General features: G+C 33.4%; 1 protein-coding gene across 1 annotated transcript in view; it reads left to right on the top strand.

Annotated features, from left to right (window-relative positions):
* The window catches only part of SKAP1 (src kinase associated phosphoprotein 1), a 264643-nt gene that overhangs the window by 62113 nt on the left and 178672 nt on the right, over nucleotides 1-23858 (top strand). The window contains exon 4 of the mRNA XM_069481285.1: nucleotides 9681-9782. Coding sequence (XP_069337386.1) covers nucleotides 9681-9782 — 102 coding nt within the window. The remainder of the gene's footprint in view (nucleotides 1-9680; nucleotides 9783-23858) is intronic.

Below are 23858 nucleotides of genomic sequence, written 5' to 3' on the forward strand. Positions count from 1 at the left end.
TAATCTGTAGAAAGTGGATACACATACAAACTGTTTTTGAAGTTAATTACTGACTTTGATGCCTTTTCAAATATTTTACTTCCTATACATCTACTGGTGGAGGTTTTTTTGAGTGGAATACTGCATTTTTACATTAATGCACTAGTTGTTTTGCAACTACTGTCAAAGACAGTAAGCTTTTTTTTTCAACAAAAAGACTCACTTTTTTGCTTTTAAAGTAAACATTTTCTAAGGTTTCTATGTTCTTTCTAAATGTCCTTCCTATTCTGGAATAGATGATATTAAGACATAAGAGAAAGAACTGACTTTCATGCAGGTAAAATAAATCATTGGAATCAGATGATGCTTCCTTCTATATTCCCTACACAATATATTATATACGAGGATGTTCATTATAGCATTGTTTGGAATAGCAAAGACTACAGACAGCCTAAATGCCCAGCAATAGGGGACTAGTTAAATAAATTATGCTACATCCATTTCATGGAATGCTGTATAGATTTAAAAGGAAATGATACATATATATGTAATTTGGAATGTTCTCCAAGGAGTATTGTTAGGTGAAAAAGGCAATTTGGGCAAACAGTTTGTTTCTCTGTGTGTGTGTGTGTGTGCTCGCGCACGTGTGCAGGAGCATGTGCGTGCACACTTGCTTTTGTTTGTGTATAGAATATTTTTTGGAGGATACGGATGAATCTATTAACAGTGGTAACCTGTTAGGGGGATATCAGTATGAATGGAGGAGAGAAACTTCATTGTTTATATCCTTTTTGAATTTTCACCACGTGCATGTATTATTTTTTAATTAAAAAAATTATTTAAAGTAAAAAAAAGGAGATGAATCTGTAATGTCGTTATGGAGCAATTGCCAAGATAAATGGTTAGGTCAAAAATCAGGGCCAGACACAGTGGCTCATGCCTGTAATCCCAGCACTTTAGGAGGCCAAGGCAGGAGGATTGCTTGAGGCCAGGAGTTCATGACCAGCCTGAACAATACATCTATACAAAAAAATTTTTTTAATTAGCTGGGCCTGGTGGTGTGCACCTGTAGTCTTAGCTACTTGGGAGGTTGAGGTGGGAGGATTGCTTGAGCCCAGGAGTTCTAGGTTACAGTGAGCTATGATCATGCCACTGCACTCCAGCCTGGGTGACAGAACAGAACAAATGCTATCATTTATTAAAAAAGAAAAAAAATGATGTATAGTACACACACAGAGACACTTGTTATATTTAGTTAGAAAATTCATGGAATACCCAAGAAACCTCACAATGGTTGTCTCTGGAGAGAAGAGAGGGAAGATGAACTTTCTTGTAATGTTTGAATATTTTGCTCTGGGCATGATTAACTTTTTTATTTAATAAAGAAGCTTACAAAAATCAAAAACTTGACTTACCATGGTAGTGAGCTCTTTTTCAGTAGAATCATGGTTTAGTAGTTTCTTATCCATTCAATTTTTTCACTCATTATTTATTTATTTATTTTTAAATGTGAATTTATGGGCAAGGTCCTGATGATGGTATAAAATAGCATTCTCTGTTGTTTAATGTTTGAGAACTAGCCATATATATAGACATGTTGCATTGAATTATCATTTAAAAGTGAATTTTAAAATAAATAGAAAATAGTATTATACCATACCCATGATAACTGATAATGAATACCTTTTGTTACCTCATCTCAGTCTTCTTAAAAGTTCATAGAATTTCTCATTTTTGTCTTCATGTAGAGGGCAAGTAAAATCAAATAATTGATAAATTAATGACTGCTTCAAGTTTATTTTGTTAGCCCAGAAGACTTTTGTTGAGAAAAAAATAATTTGTAAATTATTTCTCTTAGATGGTATTATACCTGGACCAACACAAAAAAATCAGATGAGAAGTATAGTTTCTGAACATAGAATTTTGACATAAGAACTAATGTTCATCACGAACTCCTAAAAATTTTTCATGTTCTGAACACAAAATATTGAGAGAAAAGTATGGGTAAATAATTTGAGTATAAACTTTTTGGTTCTTCTGCTTAAAACTTTTTGTAAGGAAAGGAGGTTAAAACCTTTAAACTTGAAACCCAGTGAATTTGCTTGACATATGGAGGTTAAATAATGTAATGGGTGGACACAATTCTATTAGAAAGCATTAATTTTTCATTATGCTTCTTATCAACACATACTTCTCTCAGAAACTTGTTTATCAGGATGGCTGAAATATCACTAACACGGGAAAGGGACTGCTTAGTTATGAGCAAGGGGATTTATGTGATGTGTAAAATAAAGCTTCCAGTTACTGCTGACTCCTGTGAGCCAAATAGTGGAAGAACCAGTCTTGTGAACCCTATCTGTCCTTGTCAGCTGATATGAATTTAACACACTTGCAAGCCTGGAAAAGTTCTTGATTATGATTCATCTCTAAAAGGTATTTTCCTGAACTTAAAAAGTAATACCACTTACCCTTAAGGTTTGTGCACTTTGTGTTAGTGATACTGCAATAAAAAAAGAAAAAGAAAATTTTGAAATAAAGAGATACTCTTCTATGTGAAACTTCTGTTCTAAGGGACCAAACATGGAACTGAAGTGTTGACAGTGAGAGGTTTTGGCCTTTCATAGTGGTGATACATGCATACAGGTTGTAGAATACATGAATGGGAATCCCTGTTTGGGGTGGGGTGGCATATGGGGAGGCTGGATCTTGTCACTGTTTGTCATTACAGCTTTAGGGGTATTGGAGGTCTGTTACTCAAAAAGAAAACTCACCCTCTCTTCAGGATGTTAAAAGCTGGTTCACATTTTTAGGCCTACTAATCTTGTCCATATCCATTCTTTATTGTGTATTGTTTTATTTTTATCCCTTGGACTTTTGTAAAACTTTTCTTATATCTACCTGTAGACTGTAGAACATGTAGTCTTATTCTTTTTTTAGCAGAAGATATTAGAATCCAATTAGCCTTATAGTTTCTCTCAAGGAGTTTCTTAAGTAATGTTGGTTCACCAATTTGGGGATAATAGATCCTAAAATGCATCAGGATTATAAATAGGTACTAATACCTACGACAATTTGTCATTTGGGAGAAAAGAAAAAGAAAGACAGGAAGAGAGGGAAAGATGAACCACTAGTAATAAAATTGCTATGCTTATGTGGCATTGTATATTTTTCAAAGGATTTTCTTACTCTAAGACTTAAAGCATGATAGTGCCAGAAAAGAAACACATTCTTTAACCACACCAGGTCAAAGCTATATTTAGGTATGGAACATGCTGGTTCATTTTCTGTGAAGCAAGGTCAAAATACCCTGGATCAAACAGAATCAAACAGAAGGTGCTGGAAAAAAATTCAATATATTGATGTGAGTAAGCCTGAAATAGATGTATTAAATTTTGTGAGCATGAAGTTCATGTCAAAAAGTGATATTTTAAAAAATCACTACAATATTACTACTATAACAAATTTGAACTGTGAATTGGACCACTTCCTTCTTGACCAAATCATTGACCACATTTGGTCTGTCAGTTCCAGTCCCCATACCTAACATGACTAGTGCTATTACCACTAATAATAATAATGATATATACTTACGATTATAGATTTACTTTACTGAAGTAAAAACAAATACTAATTAGTAATATATACCGTTGATTCAAGTCATTGGCTGTCATTCAGTATGCTTTGCCTTTGAGTAATGATTTTGATTTATTAAGAATGCAGATTTGGAGACTGTACAGCTCAGTGGATTAGAACAAGAGCTTAAAAAAAAGAACAAGAGTTTAGTAATCAGACAAGGTGTGGTCAAAGTCTGTGTCTGCCACTTATGAGTCACTTATATGACTTTGGGTAAGTTACTTAATCTCTGTGTCTCAATTTCTTCATCTTCGTCTTTGGGATAATATATCACAGAATTATTTTGAGGATTAAACAAGATAGTACATGAAGAGCCTTGACCCAGAGCTTGTACCCTGTAAGAGTTCAGCAAGCTATTTTATTTTTATTATTACAGCTGACTTTCTCTTGTATGTCAAAACATTCTGAAAATTCAGTGAATAGTTTTATAATAAGAATTATAGGAGTCCTTAATACAGTGGTCCAAAGAAAACAGAACTATGAACCAGTAATTCCAGGTTATGATCTCCTGGTTGCCACATAATAAATGCATTAGTTTCACAATATACTTATCCACATACTACGAAATATCTAGGTTTCCATGTTTTGAATTCTGTCAAAATCTCATTACTATTGAAAATATTCCAACTCAGCAGGTTCCACTTTGGTACCAGTTGAACAATACCAGTGGTAGATGGAATGTGTTAGTGTGAAGCTGGAATGATTGCTGACAGGTTGCAATTTGCTTTATGAAGTGTGTGTTGTCACATATACAATTATCCGGTTTATATTAGTTGCTGCCGCTCCTCCAGTTTGTTAATATCCAGGAGTTATGCCTTTATGTGAAACCTAAGAAGGGTTAAAAATCTCAGCATTTTCTTGAGGTGGAGGGAGGAACAGGAAGGTTCACATAGTGGCTACTTTCCTTTCTTTCTTTTCTTTCTTTTCTTTCTTTCTGTCTGTCTTTTTTTTTTTTAAAGAACTGGGATGATGCTACACACTGCAGCCCACCCTACTGGTCAACATGAAAAACTGCATTACAAAGGACCGCTTTCTTGAAGAAGGGAGAAAAAAGAACTTTTCAATTGGTTCCCACTGGCATTTTCCTGTCCAAGGCACCACTGACAGATGTAGTTCATTTTGAGAATATTATTAAGCTGTGTTGCTCTTTTGGTTGTTGGACTCACAGGTGTTGCTGTAGTGATTGTACTATGAGTATTTAATCAATCTGGCTCCATTTCTGATCATTTTTTAGATGTGCTACTCTCCACAAATGTTATCTCTAAAGGTTCTTAAGAAACTGTTATTCTTAGCATGATTATGTAATTAACAAACAGTATCCTAAGCTAAAAAATGTAATCTTAGGCCCAAGTTACTTCTTGTACATTCAAGATCTAGTTGGAGCAACTTTTTAAAAGAATGATAAATGGAAACTTTCTTTACCTGACCTATCATTTGTTCTGTAGACTTAATGACATTCAGTACTGTTACATTCACTGCTAGGGCCTTGGGGGGGGGGGAAAAGGGAATATTTATACATTGAGTTATGGACAGATGTAGGAAGGAAAAAAAAGGAGATGGGCAGGAAGTCAGACTGTATAGAACAGAGAAGAATTTGAGACCTTCACTATACATGGATTAATCACAAGGACTAACCACGCAGATCCAAATGGATATTTAGAAATTGGTGAAGCCTCTAAGATGTTCTTTCGAAAACACCATACGTTTTCTAATGCATGAGTATGTGCAAAATGGTGTGTAATTTATAATGGAAATGTTGACAGAGTTTTAGCTTTGGTGCTGCAAATGTGCTCTATAATATATTTACATATGAGTAAATATATTATACATTCCACATATATGGTCACGTTTGTACCCAACATATTTCTTTAGTTGGTGTTAGATTCAATAACTTAGGTGAATGGTTGTAATAAGGAATAATAAGCTGCAGTTTTGCTAATCTTACTATAGTTCAGCTTTGGGGGCTGCATTACTATTAAATTGGTCCATGAAAATCTGGCAATATTAATTCTATCAAGCATGAAGACTAACTGGATTTGGATCAGGGAGCTTTATTTATAGCATTTTAGTGAGGATTTATTAGTTTAAAGAGGGAGCTGTGTGTCTCATGGGTTCTTAAATATTAAATAGAGTAGGAAGTCATGTGCTCCTTTCCAATACCAACAACAGTTATAACAAAAAATAAAAAATTTCAGGCAATTTTATATTAATTTCAATTTCCTCACGTTATCCAAAAATACTTGATGAAGTAATAGCAAACCCTAGAAAATTTTTAACCATGCCATATAAACAACACAGTTGATTGCAGATGTGAGTAGAGTCCTTATAACATAGCTTACAATTAATTAGAAGGGAAATAAAAGATGATGACTTAGACTAACATGAAACAAAATTGAGTCTTTACATATTGAATAAGCAAACATATATTTCTATGTTTTATCTGTTGTTATTCTCATAGTTTGGGTTTCTAAAAATGCTTTAAAATGCTATCTGTCTTTTTTCATTTCTTTCTCATTTCGTTGGTAAAATTGTCATTATGGCCTGTTTTTGTCCCCGAATAGTACCTGCAAGTTCAGGACTAGGCGGGTTTACTGTGAGTTAAAATAGTTACAAGGGGAACATCCTCATGGTTCATTTTATCCCCCTCTTTTATTTGGAATTGAATTAGTAAATGAAAGTTTTTTGCTGTTTAATTCACTTCTCCATAAAGTTTATGGAGCAGCAACAGCTGGTTGAATCTGTGGCAGAAAAAGCCAACTTCTAGTGGCCAAGCTATTGTTTCAGAATTAAGGGGAAAACTCATTAACTGTTAATGAAAACACAGGGAATAAAAACAAATAGCACAGAAACCCTAGCAAATAATTACCTTACACCTAACACAAAGCTGCTTTATCTTTCTGCTCCAACCCTCAGAAATTCCCAATTTATCACTCTATGGAGCATGAATGAAATTGAGTTTGACTCTCAGAAAAGAACAATAGAGAAATCATCCCGCTTATGGGCCCTCAGCACGATACTCAGTGGAGAACCTGCCATTGCATATACTAAGGAGTGTATCTAGTGCCCAATTCTTATGACACTTAGGATAGAGGAGCAAATTACCTGCTAATAGCAGGTGAACCCTTGATATAGTTCCCCTAGATCTTGTTTAGAAATGCAGGGAGAAAGGGCTGAAGGTAGTGGATGTGATTAATGGAGATATGGTGTGTTAGAATATATATCTGTATAGAAATATATTGATTCTGAGCGAGTTGCAGTGGGAAAGTATGTCTCCAGTGGCAAGGGGTCTTGCTTGTGAGAAAGCCACTCTGAGCAGATGGAGTTCTAAGCCCTAATTGTAGAGCTGCTGAGTGGAAATGTCTGTCACTGTAGTTTGTGATCATTTATGTCTGATCCCACTGGACTACAGTCGTGGCCACTTGGAACCACAATTGTCAGAGCTGTAGACGAATCCAGAGAACATGTGCGGTTATGTTTTAAGGAAAAATGATGTTCTAAACTTAAACAAACCCAAAATGACCACAGTAATTGCTGTTCTTCTATAAAACTTTTCACCCATGCATCTTGAGTAGCTGTAATCATTTTAATTACATGGGAGTGTCTATTTGTATAGTGTTATAGGCTTGTTTCTGTGTGTGCCCAAGGGAGTTGGACCACTTGATATGACACTGAAAACACTTATAACAACATCTCCATTATCAGGAACTAATTTCACTTGGATGTAAAGCATATTTTTAAATGTTCCCCCACCACAACCATTTGTAATACTGACCTAGGCTCTGTTTTGCCACACTGAGTTGTATACCTTCGTTGTGGCATACTTTACAGAGGAACGGTCTCATATTTGACACAGGGGTGGCTGTTAAAAGCTCACTATGGATAAGTATACTCAGAAACCACAGGAATCACATGGAACTGACTTTTCCATCTGAAGGTAGTAAATCAAGTGCCAAATCCAGGCAGGTGTTGTGGGTAAGACTTTAAAAACTGAAGCTGTAAATGCAATATGATATCCTGGATTGGATCCTGGAACAGAAAAAGGACATTAATGGAAAAAACTTGTGAAATCCAAACAAAGTTCATAGTTTAGTAAATAGCAACGTACCAATGTTGATTTCTTGGTTTTGGCAGATATACCTTAGTTATGTAAGAAGTTGACATTGGGAGAAACTGGGTGAAAGGTAGATAGGAACTCTGTACTATCTTTGCAACACTTATATAAATCATTCCAAAATTAGAAGTTCATTCAAAAAACACAACAAGACAAAAACCCTTCCTGATCTGTGTATTAAAAAAAAAAAGCTTAGAATACTATTAATAGAATGTATAGGAGCAGGTTCTTTCTCTTTAGTGGTAGATTTGTCAAATTTCTGAAGCAAGCAGAAAACGTTGAGTCCAGAATGATAGTTGATAAATAATATTTAGTATTTCCCACAAATGTTAAATTTTGCTTGGAAATTCAAACTACCTTTTTTTTTTTTTTTATCTTTTTAAGGATTTTTATTTGGCTCAAAATAAAAATTCTTTTTAACTTTGCAGCTCACTTTCAGATTACCAGACAGTCCATTTAGATTGTGTTGATAATATAATTTCAGTGGATTTCCAGTGATGTAAAATTTGAGCATTTTAACCCTCAGTCCAGTATTTGAGAATTTTTCTGGTTATTATGGAAATTACACAGTGATGCTTTAAGCATAGCTATAAACTTTGTATCCTGATCAATAAACTAATAAAGGAGGACATTTCTGCTGGCTTTGACCAAGGAATGTTGTAAGAGGTTTTTAAAATTTTTACTTTTCTTTTCCATAATAAACTCTACAGTTTAGTTTCTAAAGTCCTTTATCTGCAGGTGTACGACTCAGTTATGGACACCTACTACTATTGAGCATTTGAAGAAGAGTCTAGATGTGATCATCTAATTTATGGAAAGAGAAGGCTACAGCCATTCTCATTTTATATCCTCCCTATCTTTCTAGTTTAATTGTAGGAAATAAACCTTTAAAGTGAGGCAATACAGATTCTATGTAGGTTGTTTGGTTTCACTGCTCCCTAGTTGAAATCCAGGGCCAAAACTCGGCAGTGTTTACTGAGATTAGCACTGGTGATTTCCTTTGGAAATTAGTATTTGAGATAATATTAAATTCAATTGAAAATCCCCTTTTCATGTTTGTAAAATGAACTAAGCAGCTGTCGGTGTCCTTTTATCAGCAGACTGTACCTCTGTTTGGGGGATTTTAAGGAAAGCCATTTGCAATGCAGAGCCTTTTCTTCCGGTTTCTGAATGAGCTAACATCTTCCGTCTGAACCTTTTAAAGTATCATAATAGCATCGGCCACTTTTACAAAATACAATCCAATGTATGTTGAAAACACCCAAAAGGGATTAGCATTGTTTTTAATTGCATAATTCAGTATTGTATATGCATTACCTTTTATCAAAGCCATTTTGCAGAACAAATATTACCTTCTTAGAGCTTTTAGAATTCCTAGGAGGTTGGTTGCATAGGCTGTAAACTAGAATTACAAAGAGAGAACTTTGTTAAGGTTGCAGAACAAACAGGAACGAATCCAGCAAAGTCTAGGTTCTCTCTATTTTTACTTCCCTTACTTTTCAGAGAAGGAAAGAATATTGACCTTGCTACATTATATTATGTATAGAGGGTTAACCTTTTGTCATTCTTTCTATTTTATTTGGAAATATAAACAGAAAGAGGCATTCAGGGTAAAGTTGTAATTATTAGGGACATAGTATATATGAATACAAATTTATATAGCTTTGTTTTCATTTTAAGTATGATGGAAAATTTTCTCTCTGGTTGCAAGAGGTCTTCCCACACTAAGTTAACAGTTCCTAAGTTCTAGTGATAGAGTTACTTGAGTGGAAAATTTTCCATCAGGTAAGTTGGTTCTTGAACTTATTTATCTATTTCTCATATGTTAATGGTAGTGGCCATGTTCGTCATCAAGTGAAAGATATCTCTTTTTTTGCAAATACCAGAAGAGATATACAAATACTTTTATAAAGATGTCAAAAAGATGACCTTATTTTCTTTCTTTTTTGTCCCTCAGGGGGAGATCTTGGACAGGACAGCTTTGATGATAATCACAGTGGAACGCTTGGCCTGTCCCTCACATCTGATGCACGCTTTTTGTCTGATTATCAGGAAGAGGGTGAGTGTCATTTTTCTAGCTTTTGGGTGACCACTACACTGTGATACCTTTTGTCCTGGCATCTTTGCCTTTTGTTACTTTGCATCTAGCAGCCTTTAGTGGATTCTCTGTATTGGTAATCACTGTTTTGCAAAGAACAACTATTTGTTTCACTGTGGTGCTGATCCTCCTGGGTAATTCAATACTTCTGAAGTTAATGTATTTAGGGAAACACTAATTCCATATTGGAACAGGAAGACATCATTATTGATCTTTTTATAAAAACGGTAGCTCAAAAGCTAAGAGGACATTTTAAGATTACAGAGCTTTGTTTTTACCGTTCTTTTGGATTTCTTAGCTTCGTTGAGTTGCATGAGATTTGGAGCTTTCATTTAATGATTATTGGATTATTAATTTATTGTGGATCATTGGAGACCCTTGAGCTCATCATACTATAATAAGATATCATGTCACCTGTACTTCTGATATACCCCTGACCATATTGATGTTGTTCAAGAGGGGGTAAAATGAGGAGGCATTGGAATTATAATGCCATTCTTCCTGGCACATCAATTTTACTTGAATGTTTGGGAATGGGAGGAGTTAAATAATTCAACAGTTATAAACATTATTTTTATATTGAAAATTCAATGGTATATAACAGAGTGGAATGTAAAATATACATGTATTTTTAAGATAAGATAGACAAATATAAAGATTTTGGCCTGGTGATTGCCAGTTTCTGGCTCAGGCTCAGATTTTCCCAGTGTGGGGGATAGCTGTGCCTCTTCTGGCATTTGGCCACTTGAGCAGAAGGTTTCATCATCACGGATGTGCACGGTTTTCTTATCAGAGTCTCTTTTGTGCCTTTCCAGTAGGGTTAAAAAGGTAGAAATGCTACTAAACTCAACATTAAATTGGAACCATCTTATTCACTTAAGGGTTGGGAATAAAGTTGGTAAATCATTTCTTATGTCTCTTTATTAGTCTGTAATCTTTCCATTTATTTTCCTTTAAATTTCAAGAGCTCATAATCCCTATTTTCCCCTCCCCTTTTATGTTGCACATTAATTGTTGTTTCACTTAGTCCTTTTGACAATTTGTATTTTCTCTTTTTCATTGAATTGATAACCTCCACATAAGAACTATGGGTTGACTCACACAGAAACATTTTATTTTGCTTGAGCTTTGTATGCTAGCACAATTAGTAATACCCAAGTTTTAAAAGGAGCTTTGTAATATAGGATCTGTATATTGGTTCAGCTATTACACTAAAAACATTGTTTGGATTGAAAGCTTAATACTTACATTGGTAGCTGATTAATAATTGTAGAAAATTAACAGTGCGAAACATGAAGAAATCAACCTTTCATTTGTTTCTGATTAATCTAATGCTTGATAGAATTAGAACAATAGTGCCTCATTAATCCTTAGGTCACTTACTTGGTATTTCCAATTTTCCCAAATACAACTGAGAACACAGTAAGTAAGCCAGAAAGACCTCTAAATGAAAATAGATGTTATTGAGTCCTGAGTTAACACTTATATACCTTAGTCTTAGGAGAGCTCCTGAGGCCCTCACTGAGGAATCCTCTTCTTACAAATTTCTAACCAATATAGTGCTTTGGTTTCTCAGCCCACAGTAAGGCTTCATATTAGAAGAAAGGGTACTGTAAAGGCATCAATTAACAAATAACATTGAGGTAAGAAACAGGAAAACAATTAAAACTTTATATAGAAAACAAAACCTATAAATAAAATTTATATAAGAATTTTAAAAAACAGCAGTCTGGGACCATATTATATTATAGAAAAAAAGTGCAAACTCTCCTCTAAAAGCTCTCAGTACCTTTATAAATTAAACCTTTTTAAGCTAGCATTTATTGAACAATTGTTATGTGCCTTGCATCATCTGTGTTCTAAGCACTTTGCATATATCATCATTTAATCCTCAGAACAGCCCTAAAAGGTAAATATTAGGATGATCCTCATTTTACAGACAAGGAAACTGAGACTCAGGGAAATTAACACAGACAAGGAAACTGAGACTCAGAGAAGATCACACAGCTAGTAAGTATTAATAGTAGTGCCAGGATTTACACCTGCATAGTCTGGTTGTAAAACCTCTGCTCTTAATCACTCTACTGTCCTTACCACTGTCCTTATCTGAACTATCCAAAAAGGTGGATTCATATTCCAGACATTTTGGCTAAGACCATACAGATACAAACAGTATGTTTAAAAATATTTTCATTAAAAGTAGTTGAAATTTTAAAAATAGTAACACTTGATGTTCTACTTATTCATTATTTTAACAAATACTTATTTCAAAATTCCAAGGTAATACCAAGGCACTGTGCTAAGCTGAAAGTAAAATATGCAGTGAAAAAGCAGACATGGTCCCTGCCCTCATGGAGCTTACCGTCTCATGAGAGAAACACACTATTAATAAGCAGACAAACAAATATAAAGTTAGTGTCCTTATTTGCTGGTGAGATAGCTAAGGCAATTCCTTAGGAAGTAAAGATATTCTCTTTTTACCTTTATTGTAATGAGAGTTATTTTAGGCTCTTGGAATTTTATCTTTATTAGAAAATGTTAAAATATTTCTGTTTTATTGTCTTCCACCCCCAGCCAGAGCAGTGTCCTAGACTTACAATTATTAAAGGACACATGGTCTAACCCATCCACCCATAACTTTAGGGATGAGAAGCAATAACCATGGTGCATGTCGTGTTTGGATCAAGCCTTTTGAAAACTACAAAGAGATCTAAAAGAATATAGAAACCTGGCCAGGTGCACCACAAAAAATGAAAACTAAGGTTACAGGCTAACCCATGCATAAAAATGAGAGCATGTTGCTACTAATCACAATTCCTTTTCCTTTTTCTTTGCAAAGGCCCACGATTCAAAGGCAGGCTATATCCAATGGAGAGATACCTATAAGAACATAGCCCCACCATTGGGAGTGAAAACTTGCTAACAAGTAATAACATTTAGATTTCTAGACTAAAAAGCATAGTTTCTACCATATGGAAGAGAAAAAAATTTAGTAGGAAACATTGATTATGATAACTGTACCAAAGCCAGACAACTATGAAGCTCAGGGTCTGATTGTTTTTCGTTGTCCAAAATATATAATGGATTTTACTGTGTCTATAAGTTCATTTTGTTGGTATACTAAAGAATTCCTATGTATCTACATTATTTTTAAAGACAGGTTGGGAAAAGTGATTATTCTATAAACTGAGATAGTGATTCCTTCTGGAAGAAAGAGAAAAAATAAAATTATTTTGGAAGAAACCTAAAATAGGTAATAATGTATTATTTATTGTGTATTATTACATTCTAATTAAAGAAAAGGGGAGAATGGATATATTGGACAGATAAATCTAGAAAGAAGTAAGAATGTTTTTAGAGCTTATTTTTCATGAGAATGTTGAAGGTTAGAGAAGGTTCTTATTCACCAGCAAAATGAGAAACAGAATTGGAAAAGTAAAGACCCATAACTATTACTGGAAAAGAGTGGTAATGAATAACTGAAGAGCCTGTTGTTGATTGATTTATTATATACCTGTTGATTTAAAATAAATTTCAAACCTGGTAAAGTATCAATAGTGGCCATTTTCAACTCCATGCCTTTTATGAAAGGTACATTCAAAAATACATAGAATATTCTGGAAATAAAGAGAATCTGTTTTTTTACAATGTTATTTTTAGCACTTTATTTTACATTTTTCTGCTTTCATTTTAATTCTGAAATACAAGTCAGTTTTGGATTTAAGATTATGATTAATAATAAACTAGCTTTTGTTGATCATTGTGGGTTTATTTTATAATTATGGGAAGAAGACATGAGGTATGAATGTATTTTAAACAAAACTATATTAGTAGTGTACAATTAAAATGATGGTTTAATTTATTGATTAGATTTTTGTGACTGGAGTTCAAGTTTGTCTTAAATTTCATTGTGCCAAAGTTAGAATCATGGAATCTGGGAGTTGGAAGGGATGATAAAGTCATCTAGAAACAGGAACCATTTATCAAGTGCTTCTTGTGCTGTACTAGGTGCTTTTTGTGGGTTACCTCATTTACTTTTTAAACCAGCTCAGAGAGGAAGATAATGTTATCCCATTTTACAGGTAAAGAAATGAGGCTTAGAGAAATTAATTGACTTGGCTATGAGTGACATATCTATTATAATTCATGTGAGGGATTGGAGTTCCAGTAGGTTTCAAGGCTGCTGCTTTTCAAAGAGCTCTGCTGAGCTGCGTGTTTGTCTTCTATAGAAATCCACTCTTAAGGGCTTTACAACTCATTCTCCTTATTGTTTTTTTCCCCTGAATATGTTGATTTTTAAAATAAATGTATTCAGAGCTAAAAATTATCCTCTAAATACTGCTTTAACTGCATCCCACAAGATTTGATATATATTTCTTTCATATTCATAATTGCATTCTAAGTGTTTTGTAATTTCCTTTATGATATTCTTTTTAACCTATGTGTTATTTAGAAGCATTTTTTGTGTTTTAGTTCTAAATTTTATTTTGGTTAGTTTTGTTGTAGTTCCTAGGAAGTTTTAAACCTGATTTTTAAGTTATTGATGTCTGATTTTATTACATTATAATCTAAGAACACAGTCTATATCATTTTGATTCTTTGGACTTTGTTGAGATTTCCTTTGTGGCCTAGAAATTATAGTTTATGCTTATGTGCTATGTGTGCCCCTGAAGTATTTATTGAATACACTCTCACTGTTTTTATTTTTGTAAATAGCATTCTTCACATCTTTTATATCCTAGATTTTCTTTTATCTGCTGAGAGGATTTTGTTAAAAATCTCAATTACAATTATAGATTGTACAAATACAAATGCAAATTATAGATTATCCATTTTTTCATGTTTTGCTTTACGTTTTCAGGGTCACATGAATATTATTAGGTACTTATAAAGAACTCTAATTGTCTGAAAAGGTTTCCTCTTAATGAGCTCAAATCCTATTCCTAGAACTCCCACTTAGTAAGCTAGATTTGCCATCTAAATCTATGAGAGCACCTCTGATTGACTTTATACTCAGTGAATATAAAAAATGTTCACAAGCCAGTTTGAGATCTCTGTTGTGAGTTGTGGGTAAGGCCTGGTTTTAGTGTATAAATTATGTTGTTTCGCAGAGTAAATAAACTGTACTTCTTACAGTGTTTACTGGGGTATGTGAATTAATGGTGCAGGGATTAGAGGTAAATGACCTCATTGATCAGGATAAATCTTAGGTGATATCCTGCTGACAACTTTGGAGGAAATTGTGTATATTTTAGGGCTGCTTTACTTGGAATGTTAGAAACCTATTGCAGGTTCAATCACTGGTACCCTACTACCAATAATACCTAGTACCCTAGTACCAATAGTACCTTAGTAGATTGAAAGAATTAATTGCTTGAAAACAGCAAGCAGAGCCATTTGTGTCTTTCTCACTGATGCGGTCAGGCCCATTACTTTCTTCGTGTATATGTATATTTTTAAATTACATAAACCATGAGAATATATTTAGAGTTTTTAGTTCCTTTGTATTCTATGAAACAAAGATAATGAAAATGACTCAATATAGTGTCTTTCTATATATAAGTCTGTAAATAAACATACACACATACATACACATACAAACAAGCATTTATCTCATTTTCTTTTTATTCTTCAGACAATTGCTTTCATCTTTGCTGTTAGCAAGAAGGTATATTTTTCTTTAATAAAGGCACATGACTTCTGTCAACACTAGTGGAAGTTATGTATGTGTGTTTAGAGGCGCGTACTGTGGAAGAACATAAAACTTGTTTCCACGTCTGTGTTTTTGGGGCCAAAGAACAAATTCCTCAGTAAAACACCCACTTTCATGAGCATGGCAGATTTCTGAGCAAGTTTTTGTTGGCTTCAGGTGAGTCCGCCAGCTTTCAGATCATTGGGAGGCATTAAGGACTCAGTATTGAGTTAACGGTGATAAGGGTAAGTAAACTGTCACTCAGGATTGCAGTGGCCTCCTTCATGAAGATAAATGTCTTATTAGATGTAAGACATCATGTCGTTTATATAGTCTTGCATAAATCACAGATGAAGATGACAAACTGGGTTTCCAAGTTGACAGTAATTTATATAACTTAAACAAATGATTACCAAGGATTATACATGTTTTGTGAAGAATTAAAAAACAATAACAATTATCTGTCTATGAATGACCTGTTTTTCATTTTTTAGCCCAGCATGTTGGGCTATTGGTGTGTGTTTAAACTCTAAACTTCTGTCCAGTGCCCAGTAACACGCTCTCACACGTGTTGAAAGCTGGATATCTTCCATAATACTTCTTTCACTAAAACAAACTCCCTGAAAATTTAACCCAGGTTTCTACATAAAGTCATGGAATTTTAGAGCGAGAAGAGACTTGGCAATCACCTAATCTTGTCTGTTTTATTGAAGAGGAAATTAAATTTTAAAGATGCTAAGTATCTTGGTCCTATAACGAGCAAGTGACACAGCCAGTACTACAACCAAGACTGCCTCTCTGAGAAAGGCCTCTCATGGCTTACACTGAGAGCATCCCCTCATCTGCATGATCTCAGAGGTTTTCCTGTGCAGCCCCCAAAGAGCTCTGCAGGAGCTCTGATCCTGGCTCTTAAGTGATTTCTTGAAAATTTCAGTCAAGTTCTTTAGACATGTGTGTCTCTTTACACTACATATTTTCTCATTCTTGCCCCGGGATGATTTGGGTGTGGTACATTTTATAAAGAATTTCAAAAGGCTTCATAAATGCTAACAATTATGAGTAACCTACAATAAGTCCCTGAATTGATTTGACATAGAGCTAATTATTTATCTATTTGACCTTTTTGTCCATGTTATAGATTTTAATATACTGCTAATGAAGAGTTAGTTATTGAATACCTATATTGGAACCCTTGTTCAATCATGAGTTTAGATGCTCTGTAGAAGATACAAAAGAGGAATAAGCTGTGATTCCTTTCTTTAGTGAGCAGATAATCTAGTTGGAAAGAGAAGATTTGGGCACCCCCACCACAGAGTACATAATCAAGTGCTGGTGACTGGGGACAGAGTTTGCAGAAAAGACCAATTGGTGGGACTTACAGTGGTTTGGAAGAAAGTTAAAATAGTAATCCAAATAATTTAGATTCTGGCCAAAGTGTTTTTAGAAATCTTTTCCAGAGTGGGAGTATGAGCAAAAGTCCATTCTTCTAGAAAGGTCAAACATTTATTGAGCTTCCACTCTAATTAGTTGGTGAAATAACAGTGGTCATTTTTAAGTGCAAATAGTTGATTTTTAAATGAGTGACTTGGCAGATAAGATTAAGTTTTTTCCAAAGGCCGCAAGTATTCTTTGTTTCTCTCCAAATTCTAAACTGGGGCAACAAGTTTAATGTAATGTGAAAGTTTTAGTATATGACCATTGAAGATGTTAGTGTGGTCATTTCAGTGGTGGTAAAATGATATGCAGTGTTCTGGTTGCTAATGTAACATATATCTGATTGACATATAAATCAATCAGAGGTGGGGAGGGGTTATATATCTTTGCATGCTGTTCATTATAAAATCTTATACACCATGCTTAATTGCTTTGTTCCTAGAATATATAAATGCATTATAATTAAACTTAGCATCTGCTTTGTAGATGAACACTGAATCATCCCAAAGTTGGATACCTTACCTAGGGCACTCATGTCTAAAGTTCTAGAGTTCTGGATTCTCAGGAATGATTTTAACTATCACACTTTCACCACACAAAGTCATTGACCATTTTTACCTGAAAGTCTAATATTAACTTAAATTTGAAAGAATTTTGTTTAAGCATAAAATAACTCTTTTGGGCCAAGTATATATATATATATCTATCTCCAACTCTTCATGCTTTGGTAGTCTTTGTTTTTCTACTAGCCATAAATTCTTTTGGCTTAACATAAAACTCTGACTTTTCACGTAAAAAAGAAATGCTAATAACACTGTTAATAATACTGAAGTACATGTTAGTCTATAATTATGGCCGATTAAGGAAAGATAAGATTGTTGAATTCACAAACTATGTTATACTTCTGCTGTAGGTTTTCTTTCTGACTTTGAGTGACAGCCTTTTTTATGGTGGACCTTAAGTAGCTTAAGCTCAGATACACTAATCTAGAAGGAAAGAAAGATTATACAGAATGGGTTCTCTGGCTTGTAAAGTACTGGAATTTATAGAAGAATTGTTCCTTCATGGAAATTTTTCACTTACAGCAACCTTTATCCAATCTGCAGACCCATTTTTATAAACCATTAATAGCTTATATGGCATAATATGTTTTCACAGAAAATATACTACCTTTCTGAAAGGTAGACATCATTGTTGTCATGACTAATTTTATAATGATGTTATTTCATAGTAATATCTCAGATTTTATTTTAATCAATAAAACATAGGGTTAACTGGGATCATGAACTCTTCTTTTTACAAAGGATCATTATCATCAATGAAAGACATTTGTGAATGCCTGAGAACATAGTTGGACCTAGAGATTGTCAGAGCTTAGGGGAAAAAATCGCTTGAGTTATCTACTCTAGCCCTTCTAATGAATTCACATCATTCTTACTAATATCTCATTTAATTAATTATCAAACATAGTGATTATGCTTTGGATCCTTCCTTAGCCGGACATCTTTCCCGCCCAACTATTATTGCTAATTTATTCTTCATGTCTAACCTAAACTTTTCCTTCCTTAGTCTCAGGCCATTGCTCTTTTCTATACCATCTTCTGAGACTGAATAATTCCCCTAATTCATTTATATTGTTACCTTTAGAAGGTATTAAAGACTGAACATTTATCCCCAGAGTCTTCACTTTTCCAAACCACATAAATTTCAGTTCTCTTAATCCTTACCTCACTCTGCCCCTGTCATACTTTCCAATCCTTGGGTATTTTATCACACTCCTTGATATTTTCCATTCCAATGGGATCACCTAACCAAGAGAGCCGCTTTTTGGGGAGGGGAGTGCTCAAGAGTAAAATCTCATATAAAGCACTAGAAGATGCCCAAGTGTTTGTCTGATGCTGGTGTTGGTGATCATCTGGTGGGCACAACAGTGTAGTGCTTGCTTTGGCATATGTTGGGATATATGTGTATTTTAATGCCTTAATGTATTATGGCCTGTTGTAATTGAAGGTCTATAAAGTAGCAGTTAAGAGGGTTTTATAGACCTTGGAAGATATCAGAATTCTCTAGCCCCCTCTTGTGGTAAAAGGAAATACAACTTTTGGACGTTTTTGGATTTTGTTTTGTTTTGTTTTAATAAAAAGGCTAAGATATGTAAGTTCGCAACATGTGAGCTTAGGAAATGAATTCAAGAATTAAAAATTATATATATATATGTGCATACACACACTCAGATATTAGAAATTACTGCTAATTAATTTATTTTATTAATGCCTTAAAGCCTCAGAAATATTACTTTCTGACAGCCATCATTTCAATAAATTCTTATTATTACACAAGTTAGGGGTGGACAAATAAAATAAAACCATAATCTTGAGGGTTTTATATTCCTAAATAGATAAATAAGATGGGTGTGTTGGATATGAATTTTAAACAAAATTCGCAGGTACTTTTTTTTTTTACCAATTATAAATGGATGTAGTTAGCATTTCTAACAGATTTAATCAGATCTCCTATATCTCCTACAACATATTAATTTTACCAGTTTTACAGTTTATTGTTGTAGCATTCCTTCTATGGTAGACACATTTCAGATTTTAATAAAGTTCTAGTAAATGGCAAATAGCTGAAGGGGGTCTGAAGTGGTATGCAGATGAATTCATGTGTATTGCCTGTGGAATAAATTTCTACAGGCATCAAAAAGTTTTGTTTGTTTTCTAGGAGACCACTAAAAGTAACCTTTCTGCCTTGAACTAGTTGATCTCTAGACAAGAACCAATTTGCTATTAATATTCTTTACATGGCAATCGAGAAATGAAGAGATTAAAATTAGACACTATCCTTAAGTTTGTTTTGTTTTGTTTTGTTTTGTTTAGGCTGCTCACAAACTTGAGTAATCACATTCTAATAAAAATACAGGGTCCTATTAAGCTATTCTGGGAAGTCCAGGAATAAATTTTAGAGCATATTTTTTTAATATTAAGTATTTTCTTTAATATCAAGTATTGCCTGTAAAATGAAAGGGGATCGGTCACAGGTGAAATGAGTGAGAATACACAATGATCAAATATTAACTAGGAAACTGGTAATTTTGACTAATTTTTCTTTTTCTTTTCTACTTGAAGAGATAATTTTTTAATAGGGAAATCAATTCGCTTTTATTAAACTTTGTTCTTCTTCCTTAAGGTGTGTGAATAAAATTTTAATCTCAACTATTTATTAATTTTTACTATAGACATTCCTATGAGCACCTGAAGACAAAATTTAACTAACCTACAGATCAAACCTCTTAATAACAAAATATTTATGGATGTTCATAGGCATCATCTAAGTTTTATATTTTTAAAAAACAATAATTTGGTGTAACATTTTTGAGATTTAACTATACTCAAGTTAGGCAATCTTATTCACCTCAAATTCTTGATCCGTGTCAGATTTCTTAGACACCTGCTGAACCTGATTTTTTTTCCCATAAAGGCTGCACTTTTCATGAGACAGACTAAATTGTGGGTTTTCATAAAAACTGTGGAACATTCTTATCTGAGTAGAGAAGCAGAAAATGGCCGTTAGTTGTACCTGGGCATTTATTACCATGTATGTTTCAATTGGTTTGATTACAAAAAAATTGTGATTGTTTTTAGACATATATTCTTTGACTATTAATTTTAAATTGCTTATCTGTATTTTCACAAAGCTCTCTGAAGTGTAGCTTTCTTCCTTAGAGATCTATTTTTACTTGGCTTTTGGGAGCAGATTCATTCTAGAATACTTATTTTTTAAATGATTATGATTTTGTATCTTTTAGCATTAAAATTAGGGAAATTATAATGACCAGTTTTTTTTGATAATTACAGTTAATAGCACTATAATATATAAATTGTTTACAAAAGTTTGCCATTTATAGTATAAGGAGATGTCAGGGTCTATTGGGATATCATGGTAGTCATCAAAGTGTAGAAGAGATTTTCCTAGGAAACTACATTTGAGTACTTGTTAAGTATATTACAAACAATTATCATTTTCTCTATCATATCACTGAAGTTGAAAATAAGGCAGTTTACTTCTACCTTTTTTGCTTTCTTGCTCTGTATGTGCCAATGCCTTCATCTATAAAGCAAACATTTTTATATGCCTGAACATCCCTAGGGATTTTCCTAGGGAACACCAGGACAATTCAAGGAGTTCTTCATGTGGAATCTTTTGCATGTTTGCTTCCTCAAAAATAACAAATTTATTTCAATTTGATAGTTTTAGTATTTTAACTGTTTCTCCCTGATTTGGATTCATTAAAATTCCCTGTTACTTTGGGATGAGTTACACTAAAAGGAGCCAAACAGAAAAAAGTTACTGCTTTTGTATTTGTTTCATGAATAAAATTTCAAATTGTAATATAATTTCCTAACTCTAGATATATTAATTTGTTTAGCTATGTTTCATTCAGTGTTAAGAGGCAATACATATAGCTTGTCTTACCAGCAGAAAAACATTTTTCAGCTATATAAAAAATCCCAGTTTTGTCTAATTGAGAGAAAAAGGTAAATGCGAGAATAATGACTTACTTTGCTTATCTGATGCAAAGAAATTTAGAACAAATGTTAGAAAAGTTGATATTAATTCCAGTTGAGTTAGGAAGGCCAGTCTAGTCCACTAAATAGATCTAGCAAAAATAACTGACTTGTGAAGGCACATTAATTATAAGCTTTTAGGGTGGTTACATTTTACATCTAATCCTAGCCTTCCCATCAGCATTTTTGTTGCTTCCTACATTCTTACATTTTGTTGTTTCTTTTTGTTTGTTTTTAAGAAGTTAGTTAAGGGAAATAGCTGAAATTGCACAAGTGGTGACTTGGTAAATTCTGGCAGTTGAGTAAGTAATGGCAACACATTTTATAGTTCACTTATGATTGTTACAGTATGATAAAGTATATATCGAGATTATGATTGTTACCATATGAATCACCTTACAGGATATTGCAGAGGTCTTGATCTAGCACTGCAGAAGCCACGACCTAGGTAAAAAGTTTCACAACTTTAAGTTTACTTTTGCTATATAGAAGAGGCAAAAATTGAGTTCTGATTTACTTATAATGTTCTTTAAACTCTTTCCCAAGTTATCACTCATAATAATCTAACATATTATGTTTTTCACTCCAAGTGATATAAGAGCATGTTGGGTATGATTTTCAATATATGGTGAAAGTGTAAAATTAAGAAAAGATTTCGATGAAATTTTTTGCACACTCTGCTAAATGAATTATTGAAATTCCAATAAAGAATTTTTTAAAAAACTAAAAAGCGGTGTGGGTTTTATTTTTCCCTCAATCCTTTCAGCTCTCATAAATGTCTCCATGAAAGCTATATCTGCAGAGTTAGAAAAGAATATATCCTATAATATTTACCCGATCAGGAAGATTTTTAAAACGTAGCATCTTGATGTGAGATATTGACTGAGGAGGGCTGGCAGTTTTACTGGCCTGGCAGATGCAGCAGGTTTGCAGTAAATCCATGTGGTAAAAAATCCCCAAGAAGTTTTTGATTAAGAAACTTTTACTATCCTTTTAAAATGAGATATGCTGGTCATTTTTTAAATGATAAAAGCAGATATTTTATGTTATTGTCTGAAGCTCAGTTTCTGAAATATATTTTAATAAGTTTGTTATATAAAAGTTTCTGGATTTCTAAGATGGTGACTTAAATTATCAGTTCATAGTCCAGCATTTCCAGAGAGCATGTGAAAAGAAATGATAAAAGTAAGCCTATTCAGCGAAAATGAGAATAAAAATTTATATCTTCAATCAGAAAACTTGCATTCAGGGATGAGTTAATATTTTTATTCTTTTATAAATGTTATCAGTGATTTAAAGCTGTAAGTATATAATAAACTGTGCTGAATGGTAAAATTAAAGAAAAAATCTTTTTAAATGAGAAATTTAATTTTAAAAAGTAAAAGTACTTTTTTAAAAACAAGCTAAAATCATGAGGTAGTTTTAAAAAATGCACTGCAGGTTACATTTCTACTTAGAATCAGTAAGAGCAATGATTAATTTAGAAAATAATGTTCAGAGACTATGTTAAGTGGTAGAAAAAATTGTATTGGGAAGATAAGTTTAGAAATAATATTTTATATAGAAGTTCACAATTAAAGTTTATAATTTATTGAGAATTAAATTTTGAAGATGGGCCTGCCCCTTCAAAAAGCCACATGTTCAGTGAATATATTATCTCCTTCCTTAGATGTTTTATTAACTAGCTTATTAGTAAAAAGGCCATATATACCCTTTCTTCTTGAATTTTGCATGAAAGCTAGCGTTTAACCCAACTAGATTTTTTTCAAGTCTTATATGATTATCTTAAAACTTTTTTGATTTAATGAGATAAGAGCAGAAGTTAAAAGAGATCTATGTCTCAAATTAATTTCTGGTTGCTCTTGAAGAATAGCTATGTGTCTATATCCTCTGCCAAATTAAATTAAATTTTTTAAAAAATCCACAACACCACACTAACAAAAACTGCTCCTTAACTCACTGGGACCCTGTGTTCTACTCCACAATTTCAGGAGAAGCAGCTAAAACAATCGGCATCATTCTTCACCTAGATAATGCTTTCTCTGCAGCTAATAGCTCCTTGTTCATCAAGGAAACGAATGTGCACGGAGGTGACATGTTCTTCACCCACTGCTCTTTGTTCTAGGGTCTCTCAGACTGATTATATCAGCCTCAGCACTGACAAATATCCCCCCAAACTTTAACACTATGTTAAATTGAGTTATGAGGTTTTAAGGTTACACTCCTCTGGCTGAAGGTTGATTGTCTCAGAGAGATAAAGGAATTGTGCTAAACGATAACAGAATCCTTGCCATGGGATAATCCTGGTTATTGAATTCATAGCTCTCTTTATTTGGTTACTTGGTC

Source organism: Eulemur rufifrons, chromosome 9 (genome assembly GCF_041146395.1).
Source record: "Eulemur rufifrons isolate Redbay chromosome 9, OSU_ERuf_1, whole genome shotgun sequence".
In the NCBI taxonomy this organism is placed as follows: Eukaryota; Metazoa; Chordata; class Mammalia; order Primates; family Lemuridae; genus Eulemur; species Eulemur rufifrons.